Here is an 11,339-nt window from a genome sequence, read left to right on the forward strand (position 1 = left end):
CCTTTTGTGTTGAAATCGCACTGACCAAGCTAATTTTATTCACAGAACAGTGCAAATCTGAGTTTTACATTTAACACAGTTTCTTCCAAAAATTGCAGAAAACTCACATGTTCCCTATGGTGGTCACGAATGGCACCAGCCTTCTGTAATCCCTTCTCCCCAATGCACAATTGTCGAGCACTCGTCCGAGGATTAGCCTTGTGTTCTGCAGAGCCACCTCTCTTGGTGCCAACGCTGTCTCTGTCGGGCCACCACCTTGTTGCAGAGCTTGTGACATTGTTGCAGCCATCATTGCATACTGAAGAGGTCCACTTCTTGCCTTGAATGATGCCTGAGGCATAAGCGTTTTCTCCTCTGACCCGTTTTCCGATATACCGGAATCTTGAGGATGAGTCCCTCCCGGCAAAGGGTTGCAGCTCTGAAGAAGGGCTTCGAGGACACTCAGTGCTTCCCAGCACAGAGTGCTTTCTACCAGCTGTGACACTATTGTGTACATGTGAGGGCTTTGAGATGCATCCATGGGAGTGTGCTGAAGCAATGCCTTAAGAATTAGTAATATGACTCTTTGGTACTCCACTGGTCCTTTCTCTAGCAATCTTAACAAGTGCCCGAAAGCTAGAGCTGAATATTTAGGGAACCATTTGTTGCACAGCAGAGGAGAAACACAAGATAGGAGATTATCGACTCTTTTGATCTCTCCTCGGGAGTAAGCCACGAAAACTGTGGCCAATTCATCCAGTGATTTTGCCCGGCACCAGATTGAGATGTTGGTTGCGACGGAACAGGCTTTCTGATACTGCTGCTGAAGCGGTGAAGCAGGGCCAACAGTTTGGTCATGGCTGAGCTGCAAGCAAAGCCATGGAAGCAGACTGGTGATGTTCATGAGGAGCCTTGTCTCAGCGTCACCAAAAATGGAGCCACAGGAAGGCACTGTGATCCTTGATAAGACCTCGATGGATACGTCATGGCTAACAGTTGACATTAGCCCTTTAAGCACTAGAGGCTGTACACCTTCAAACTTTGGCAGAGTTCCGCTTGAAGGAGGCATCTCATACCCTCTAGATTCTGTCCTCTGGAAATCCCCGAGGTCATTCCTAGGGTTTGCTTCATCCCGAGGCATACTTGACAAGAGTACATTTTCGGTTGTTTTGTCACGGAAGGAAAGACGGTCGATAATACGGGAGAAGAGCTTGAGAACCTGGCAGTAGACATGGACAAAGTCGGTGTGCATCATGGCAACACAGCCCCAGAAAAGCTGTGGGTAGAGAATGACCTTCTCTGACTCCATGTTCTCTACCATGACCTGTAATGTAAGCAAGATCTCCATAATGAAACCCAACACTGGAGGTATTGGATTGCTAAGACATCGATGAAGGCATCGTAGAAGGGAGACACAAGCATCACTTGTTACGCTCGGTCTTAGTGCTCGATATATTTGGTGAGACCGGCAGGCCAGATGTCTTGAAGTGCATTCCATTGCCCATTTCAGAGTTTCAGTTCCCCAAGTTTCTCGGAGATCTCCCTGGAAGAATATGGCATCGACCATACTCTGGACAAGTGCTGACAGAAGAGCAGCGCTAGGAAGATCTGTTCTCGTAATGGTTGGATCTTCATTCTCCCACATCATGCTCCCTCGCTTTGATTGCACATACTTGATTAAACTGACAACCTGTTGTTTGTTCTCTCCATCGCTGTTTTCCACCTCGTACAGTTCCAAATGCCGACCCGCAAGTGAGTATAAGAGATTCACAAGCAAGTGTTGACAATGCTCTAGCACGATATCTTCAGAACTATCCATTGAAACGAAGGTGACATGAAAGAGCAAAGGCAGATGCTCCCTGAAATCTTCATCGTTCTCATATGCGATTTCTGCAAGTAGAATCAAAGCTATATCAGCGTGAGTGAGCGAATGCTGTTGATGCCCTTGCAAAGCTGACTGGAGTTCTTTCGCATTGACACCGTGAATTCCAACCCCGGAATGCAAAACTTCTTCACCAGAATTCGGTGTATCGATGAGGTAGTCTCCACTATCGCGTGATACATGACGACTCCTTAAACTTCCTGTTGAACTTCGAACCCCCATTAGTGGTCCAGAAGCATTTACCAATGCTGGAATGAGCTGACCAGAACGACTAGCAGCTACAGGAACGATGCTCAACTCAGGAGGCATTGGACTTAATGGCCCAGAAGCACTTCGACCAGTCACACCAGCTGTTCTCCAGCTTAGGCTCCCACTTACATTCCTAAGGGGACCATCAATGGAACCTCGAACAAGTAATGGCGACATGTGTGGTTGTGTGTCTGTGACCGAACCAACTTGAGGTGCTACAGCATGTCCCTGAGAGAATTCCAGTACATAGTTTCCGTTTGAATCACCCCTGGTGACACCAAATCCAAATGGTTCGGTACTGTCTTCCAACATTCGCTGAGATAATTGGTAAACCAGGTGATCGATAGTTCGTTGAGGGCATATCCTTGCAAGATACAGACTTACACGTTTAGCAACCGAAAAATACGTAGCAAATGCACCAGTGATCTCAGCAGATGTATTTGAATCGCAGTCCTCGATACCTTTGGTGATTAGAAAATCCAATACAGGGCTGATGTTTCTTGGCTTGCTCGCAATTGTGCTCCAAAGCTTTTCAATTTCATCCGGAAACTGATCCCCATGTCGCCATGTAACATAGTAAAGGCTTTTTAGTAATCTCTCGCTCCAACCCGAGTCCTTTAGTTTCCAGAAATTAAGGTTCTCAATCCATGGAGCCATACAGGTCAAGACCTGATGCTGAGCAATTATATCGACAGCATCAAGCTGCCTCTGCATGATTTCTTCACAAAGGAGCTGACTTAACTCAGGATGATCCTTGGCAAGTTTGCATGATAGCTTGTACTGGAATTGTTGGTAGGAATCAGGCAAATTACCTACAACGGCTGCTCTGTAGCTTCCGGAACCTTCCACTCCGTCCTCGGCCCATTCACGCATCGAAAGGGTCTCGAGCATTTGGAGCGCATCATCACGGATTTGTCGAGATGGATCCACAATCTTGTAGAGAATAAGACTCAGGAGCCTCTGGATTTCACATTTTGGAATTTCTTGCCGCATATAGACCTCAGCCAATACACTGAAGTACCCATCAGCTATAGATGCATCTGAGTAGTAACACTGGGAAAAAGCATAGACATTTTAGGTCATGTAGTGAAAGTGACATCTTGCAAAGGATGCAGTTACATGGATGATAGAAAGGTGAGGAAATTTCCCGAGGAAGAAAACCCAGCTACATTGAAAAACAAAAGATCAGACATCAAAGAATTTTGTTATACAGACAGTCCATTCAGGTTCTCATCAATATCCATGTAAACATATGCTGACAGGAGACATACATGAACAAAACTCTACAAGCAAATACTGACAAGATCTGATTTTAAGGTGTAAAACTTATCATGGGTGATTTTAACTGTTCCATGCATGTAGTAAGAGAGGATCCTTACCTGATCAATGCAAGCAGGAAAGAGATCCAAGTTTGTGAGTAGAAGATTCTTTAAAGCCAACTTAGCCAATGCAACACGTTGATGGCCACCTCTATGCCTATCACGGCCAGTTGTTCCACGTCCACTTTCTCCTGTATATTTGGAGTAAGATGGAGTTCTTGGGTCAGCAGGAGAGTAACCAAAAGGAACCCTTGGAGCAGGCTCGATGAACAAGCTATTTATCCATGATATGACACGGCCACTCATTTTTCTTGCATTGTCATCGAAACACGGTCCGTATAGAAGGGAAGCCATTGCATTCAGAGAAGCCCGCTGGATGGCCCCAATCTGTTCACTCAATTCCTTGTCAAATGAGATTTTGTCTACGGAATCTTTCGACCGGTTGTGCTGAGAAGTCTTGTACCTTTCGACTTCACGCCGATAATCATTCACGCCATCCTGTCCCCAAGTACTGCCTGTATCGTCAGACCAGGAAAGAAGCAGATCGAATAGACGTTTCCTAGATCGTACATCAAATTTCTCTGACTTTGAGTCAACAAATTCAGGGGCCAGGAATCTTAAAACAGAGGCAAGTGAATAGCGCAGAGGTTGCATGTCCTGAAAGTTTTCAGGAGGGGCCATCAAGATTTGTTTTGTTGTATCTTCAATGAACCTCAGATAGTGGAGGCGGAAAACTGGCTTACGACCAAGCATTCCAGGCCAGACATTCTCTGCCACGGTACGGTATATATTAGCAATGTGGACACGGAGGTCCTCTCTTCGACATCCTTTCTGGATCTGCATCCATATCACCAGCATGTAAATATCTAAAATCAAGGTGCACTAACTTCTTTTCAAAGCAGAAAACAAATGTGAGAAAAGGATGAAGAAGAAAAATATTTGACTTCACAATGAGGCAAAAACTTTTTCTATTACCCAATGCATATGTGCAATGGAGTTAGCTCAAATTGTTCTGACATTTCTTATTCCTTTTGATTAACAAGTATTTTTAGATTCCAGAAAGCATTTCTCTAACCCCTTTACATGCTAAGAAGCGCCTCCATAAAGCTATAGCAGGCTTTATGATACTTAGCATTAATACCTTCAGTGCCTGACCCTCTTACGACTTAAGCTGAAGGGAGTACTATAAGCAACTTAGGTCGGGGAAAACTCCACAGCCATCATATGCATACAGGGGTTGAACATGAATTGCAAAGCGTAATCCATTTTCCAGGACATATATAACAACAAACAACTAAAGCTTTCTGCAATTTACTTCCAGAGAATACCATACCTTCCATTTTGATTTCGCCTCTGTTTCTGATGAAACCTCATCCATGAAAGATGAAAGCTCGCTAAACATGATTTCACAAGCTTCCAAATGCGAGCGCCCAAGGGCCATCGTAGCAGCATGCTACATAAGGAGGAAACATCAAGTAAGAAGAACTTCAAATAATTCTTGGGTAAATGTTATTTGAACTAGTAAAAACCGAACGAGAGAAAACAAGAGAATCATATGATACTATCCAACTGTTCAAACTTGATCAACAAAACATGCTTAATAGTCTAAGATGGGATGCAACCAGATGAACAATATAACAAGTAAGAACTCACATTGTGCGCCTCTGACCCAAATCTAAGATAAGGGAAGATGAGGTGGTACATGTCCCTTGTTGCTGCAATGCTACCAGCATCTTTACCATCCGGCGGACATGAACATACAAACATTGCATATAGAAGCCACTGATCCAGTTTGTTGTCCATATCTTGTGTCTGGTTAGCCTTTCCACCTAACTCAACAGGTGTAATAAGGGCAAGACGTTGCATTATTTCAGACCTGATCAAGGAAAAGGAAACTTTACTTTACGTTCATGTTAGCTAAAACTAGCAAAAGAGATGTATTAATGTGGAACAAAAGAGGAGAGATGTATTAACTACCAAAATGCCTGGTAAACCACAGATTATATTTTCTAGTCCTCATGAATTTATGCATAATTTGAATAGCTTGATACCTACTTTGACAGAAAAGGGTGTGAAAAGAGGTAAAGAAAACACAATAATATGACTCGAGTCTCGAGCAAATACATGGAAGAAAGACATGTAACTAAGAAATATACTCACTTGGCATCTTGAACAGAACGTGGACAGAGTTCAGCAGCATATTTGACAAGCTCACTAAGACACCGAGCCCACCTGTTCTTATCAGGGCTCTCAAAGATTATCGATTGAAGAGTCACATCAGGAGGAATGGCATCAGATTCTCGTCTTAAATCAAATGGACGGCCAGTATCCCAATAGCAACTTTGAACAATATCATCCTAGTATGAAAAGAAAAGAGAAAAAAATGAAGAAATTAAAAGTATCAGGTATGCAGAAAATTTATATCCATAACAAGCTCACATGATGAAAATGTACAGAATAAGGTAATATCAGTTGCACAGTGAAGGTACTAACCCCATGCTCTTCTAAGACATCAATTATATATATCGGTTCAGCTTCATATTTCATAACATGATCTGGATGCTCTTGAACCATGAGATCCCGAATATCATTTCTCAAGGCACGTACACATCGCAATAATTCTAATGCGGTGTGCCGAATCTGACTATCGACCGAACTGAGAAAAAGCAGGCCAACAGCATCAATATCGGCAGCACGAAACTCAATTGCATCTGCTGGCTGATGGAAAGATAATTTCTTGAACCTATCATTTCCTTGTCGCGTTTGCTTTCCCTCTTCAGCATCAGCCTCCTGTCTATCATCTATCAAACAAGCCCTCCAAAAACGCATGAGTTCCAACAGGCGCCCTAGTGATGTTTGAATAAGAAGAGGGAATTCATCGGGAAGCTTTAGGATGAAGTTTGCCATCCCCCTCATAACTGCAAAACGTCGATGGGGAAGGTATCTAACAATCCGGTTCAGTACCTGCACTGCCTCCTCTCGAACTCCTGGATCAATACTAATACCATGCTGAGGTATTATTTCTGCAATCTTATCACTGCGGCCAACTTCTTCTATCAGATATGGTATGCATTTCAAGACTGACCGGAAGAGAGATCCTTGTGACTTTTCCTTATTCACAGCATCTGTATAAACCTTCAAAGTTAGCAAGAAATCTTTACTGGAGAAAGTCATAACTAGAGAAAAGCTTAAAACATATTGAACAAAAGCCGCATACTCAGTGTAACAAAAAAAGTTCAGCAAATTTTATGAGAAAATAGATCACGACCCACATAGAGGCAAACGAACCATAAATAATGTTTTTTTCCTAACCTTTTGACAGCATAGAAACAAGCATTTCAGATAAAACTTATTGAATACTAAATTTACCTGTTGTAGTCCTTGAAAATGTTAGAAGAGCTTGGCTATAGGTCCTGTGGCAGGACTTTAAGATAGACTCAATTGCTGCTTTCACTTTGGGTATATAATGACCAATCCTGTGACCTGTTTAGTGAATACTAGGAAACATTAACTTTTGTTGTGAGAAAAAAGTACTCCACAATGAATTCATTCCAACAGATTAACAGGTTACCCTTGAATATTTCCAAGCCAACATACTGGCTTGAAGGCGACATGACAATGTCAAGCAAAGCTCGGAGACCAATAATCTTTGCTTCGCTCAGACTGTCTTGCTTCAACAACTCCAGTATCATGTGATTCATGGAAAAGTCAAGGTTATGCTCGGCTATGGTTACACAGAACTCAACAAGTTTATCCTGTTGGACATCTTGAGTGAGCATTCCTTTCCTCAGAACTGTCAGCAATTGCGATGTCACACTGTCCAAGTAGTCCCATATACAATTTGGTGGCTGGCTAGCAGCATGCACACTTAAATAAAACCTTAACACCCGGTGGAGACAATCAAGTGCCATGAAACGATGGTTCTTGTCCTGCAGATATAGTTGTACGTGTTACAACAAGTGAAGTCAAGTACAGTATAATGAAAGGAGTAGATGTACTTACTCTTAGAAGCTTGTACAATTGCTCCATGTGAGAGCTTAAATTGTGATAAAATATCAGTGGATCACCGAGACAGAGAAGAAGAGTCACAAGTGGATATCCAACCTAATCAACCAATACTTTGTGTCAGTGAATGAAATCCTGAGAAAAACTTGACTTACAAATATTACAACAAATTAAATCAGCAATTGTGTAGTGATTCGAACAAATCAACTAGATAAAAAATGGCATGAAGAAAACGATACAAGACAGAAAATCTGAATGCAAGATATGTAAGAACCATGGTTCTTCTGCACAAGTAAAATCTCTTATGGATCTTTCAGAAGGAATGTAAACGATCGTATGGATTAAAATGGAATTCCCAAGACAAAACAGAAGCATCTAACCAGGAAAGAAACAACAAAAGAAAAAAAAAATGAAAAGATTAAGCTAGTCAGGTGCATATTCAGAAAAAAGTAAAGTCTGCAAAAAAATCAAGGAGAAAATACCAATAGCAGCAGATCGAGCCAATGACTTCTAATGAAGGATAAAAACTATCAAACAAATGGAGCTTCAACAGAGGAATCTGCATACACTAATATGTTTGCTCTGTTTCTCCATCCAATGTATTAGCTGCACTCTAATGCGCCCAACAGCCTCATACCACAGTGTCAATGCAGGCTCTGAAATTGAAGGAGGCCATTGGCTTTTACCACCATCAGCAAGTGGTGCCAGGATGTTAGAAAGCATATTGCTCATCGAATGATGAAGCTCACTTTTCCGCTTATGTGGAGCCCGGTTAAGAGGGTTTGCTTTCGCCACAAATGAGGCAGAGGCATTAAGCCCACCCTCAGTCTTGACCTGGAAATAAACACACCATCATGTTCTTTTCCTGAAGTCTGCATTCTCTAAAAGATAAGAGACATACCCCAAGCTTCAGGTATCTCATCCCATTAATGATACTGAGAGTTTCACTTCTTGCAACACTTGTGTCGATCCGACGAGTATTAAGTTCCATGAAAAAGCGCTCAGTCACAGAGCTGAACCTGTCAGCAGAAAATCAAAGGCTCAAAGCACATATATTACAGCTCAAGACATAGTTCCCAGTTCGACAAGTTTTTCTAGCCAGTTTACTTAACTTGTGAATGTGAGGAATACTTCTTTCATATAGTTTTGGTATTCTTGAATAATCCACTTCAACCAATTTTACAAATTGAATACCTGATACGAGATAATGCACCCAGGAGTTGTGCAACCAAGTCAAGAAGGAGACTCCGTAAATCGACCAGTGAGGGGTATTCCACTTGGCTAACGACCCTGTAATGAGGGAGCAATTCAGTCTTCTACCCCTTGAAAATGGAGGTATTCTAAAGAATAATAAAAGCATACTGAGAAAATGTTTAGCTAAAGGTATAAATTCCAATAGCTCTTGATTCAGAAAGCATTACCTATCAGCATTAATTAGCCAATCGAAAACAAAATTCTCAAGTCCAGACCATAGCTTCTCTGCAATTCAAACAAAGTGTTCCTTTAGCAATACATTATAATCATCCCTTTGTAAAGCAACTGAATAGAGAGATTAACAAACCAGTAAGCCCCTCCTGTGGACAACACTCCACAAAGCGAATACAGGCCGAGCAAAAGATGCATTCAACAGCCAACTGATCCCAGTGTAGCAAACCCACATACGAGAAAATCAAAACAAATTTCAGAAGTTAATCAAGTAATTAGAGAAAATGAGGGTCTAGCTCTCTAGGCGGACAGAATTTTTATCATCCAAGAATTTAAATCCTTGATGATAGTAAATACCTTCCTCTGGAAAGTTGAGGCATCGTTTGCACCTTTGGGTGATTCACTGCAAGGTATGATACAAACAAGACAAACCAACACGACATAAATAACGGTTCATGGAAGTAACTTAACAGACTGTAGTACAAGATCTAGTGGGTGTGAACCCAAGTGAACAACAAAAGATATCCACATTATAATCATGACTGCAGAAGGTCTTTTATCCATAATTCATCAAAAACAAGAGCCAGCGATCATCTAATGCAATCCACAACAAGTCTTGCGGTCTCTACTGACCCGCTATACGAGACTAATGACATAGAGAAAATGGCACTGCGAAATACACATTACTTGAAGAGAGAACAGAAGAGATTCAAACTTTCCCACCTACACTTTATTTGAAAAGAGAACAGAAAAGATTAAAACTTTACCCACCTTTCCCTCCATCTAAGCAGAGCTTCCAAAAGAGGAACAGGTGTGTGACGCGCAACCATAGCCAAGGAATCCAACACCTGCTCATACGCGGGGTCTGATGGCCGAAGGTACTGTCCATCCTACAAACAACGAACTCGGAAGAACCATATCACCACCAAAAAAAACAGTAAAGTAAATATGAGAAACTACCCAGAAAAGATTATACTTAAAGTCTGTAACTTGCTGTGGAACAGAAGCATTCGGCCCATAACCATATTCGAAATGGGGGGACACGCGCAGAGGTAGCGCGTTGATAAAACGCGCTGGTTTTTTCTGGGTTATTATAATCCACGGAAATCGCCAAAAATTCGTGTTTCAGAAAAAGAGGCGCGTGGATATCTGAGCGGGACGGTCTTTAGTTCCTTGTATATTTAGATACATTTTGATAATCGAATATAATATTAAAAAACTCATCCATGGGTAAAAATAAATTTTCCCAATGCATCAAAATCTCAAATACCCGGGACAGAACACAAGTTCAGATACCTCAAACACCGCATAATTACGAAAATGAACGACAATGAGACCTGAGCCTGAGCTGTCTCGATCCGACGCCTCGCGAGAGGCAGGACCCGCTGCAGCAGCGCCTCCACTATTAATTTTGCAGCGCTCCCCGCCTTCATCACGTTGGCCGGGAAAGGATCCCCACTTCGAGAAATTGTCACTTCTTCGAATGCAAAATCAACAGATCATGAGAGCGAGAGACCCATAAACACAACCCGAGGCTCAGCAATCTCATGAATTTTTCAGCGTTTATCAACCAAAGTTTCGAGGAACACCAGAAATCGGGAAACCATTCTAGGGTTTAGCTGGATCCAGCTAGAATCGCCCGGAAAATCTCTGTTCTTCCTCCTCCCTGAAGCTGGCGTTTGATCGACGGGCTTACACTTTTTTTCTTACCTTTTTTTTTGGAATATTAACGTTAAGATGATTATTCTAATGACCATTAAGTTATTAGATGAAAAGAAAGAAAAGTAATTAATAATCAAAGAAGCAGGACCCATATATATATGGCTCAGGGTAGCGGTGGGCGTTTCGAGAAACGGTTCGGGTTCGGAACAGAATGAATCAGTTCGATTTTTTCGGTTTTACAAAAATAGGTACCAATCGGGTTTTTTATTGTATTCAGTTCGGATCGGTTCGATTTCGGTATCGGTTCGGTTCGGTTCCGAGTTTTATTAAAAAAATGATAGATTTCCTTTAAAAATATTCGTTTTTTCGGTATTTTTAAAGTTCGGTTCGGTTCGTTTCGATTCTGGAAAAATTCGGTTCTCTAAAAATGGTAGCGTTCAGAAAATAACAGCGGTTTCGGATCGGAAAAAATATCGTTTTAACGGTTCGGTTTGGTCCGGTTCTGAAGAACCAAACCGAAACGCCCAGCCCTAGCTGAGGGTGACCATTTCGGTTATTAACCGAATAACCGAGTTGAACCGAACCGAATAAGATATAATCATATCCAAATTGAATCCGACATCATAATACGGTTATGATTTTTTTAAATCTGAAAAAATTAAAATCGAACCGAATCGAACTGAAAAAAAAACTTAAAAAACCGAGAAAAAACCGACAATTTTCTTGAAAAACTGAATTTTTTACCGAAACCGAACCGAACTGAAGTTTATATAAAAACCAATTGGTTATAGTTTTTCTATAATCGAAATAACCGAACC

General features: G+C 41.6%; 1 protein-coding gene across 3 annotated transcripts; it reads right to left on the reverse strand.

Annotated features, from left to right (window-relative positions):
- Nucleotides 1-21: 21 nt before the first annotated feature.
- On the reverse strand, nt 22-10,600 carry LOC104802983 (protein furry homolog). 3 transcript variants are annotated; one of them, XM_010526825.2, is made up of 17 exons: nt 10,197-10,600; nt 9,631-9,749; nt 9,217-9,262; nt 8,996-9,068; nt 8,856-8,913; nt 8,629-8,724; nt 8,336-8,453; nt 8,002-8,268; nt 7,432-7,533; nt 7,001-7,358; nt 6,799-6,912; nt 5,923-6,554; nt 5,590-5,786; nt 5,083-5,305; nt 4,763-4,882; nt 3,490-4,266; nt 22-3,163 (listed from the first exon to the last, which is right to left on the reverse strand). In XM_010526825.2, the coding sequence occupies exons 1-17, from the start codon at nt 10,290-10,292 to the stop codon at nt 104-106; spliced, it is 6,456 nt and encodes a 2,151-aa protein (XP_010525127.1). In that variant the 5' UTR covers nt 10,293-10,600; the 3' UTR covers nt 22-103. The 3 variants fall into 3 exon arrangements, with proteins under 3 accessions (XP_010525127.1, XP_010525128.1, XP_010525129.1); XM_010526826.2 differs by having other exon boundaries at nt 10,156-10,290; XM_010526827.1 differs by lacking the exons at nt 8,002-8,268; nt 8,336-8,453; nt 8,629-8,724; ... (3 more) ...; nt 9,631-9,749; nt 10,197-10,600 and adding an exon at nt 7,917-7,976.
- Between the last annotated feature and the right edge of the window lie 739 nt (nt 10,601-11,339).

The sequence above is a fragment of the Tarenaya hassleriana genome, unplaced genomic scaffold, assembly GCF_000463585.1.
Source record: "Tarenaya hassleriana unplaced genomic scaffold, ASM46358v1 Cleome8, whole genome shotgun sequence".
NCBI classification, from domain to species: Eukaryota; Viridiplantae; Streptophyta; class Magnoliopsida; order Brassicales; family Cleomaceae; genus Tarenaya; species Tarenaya hassleriana.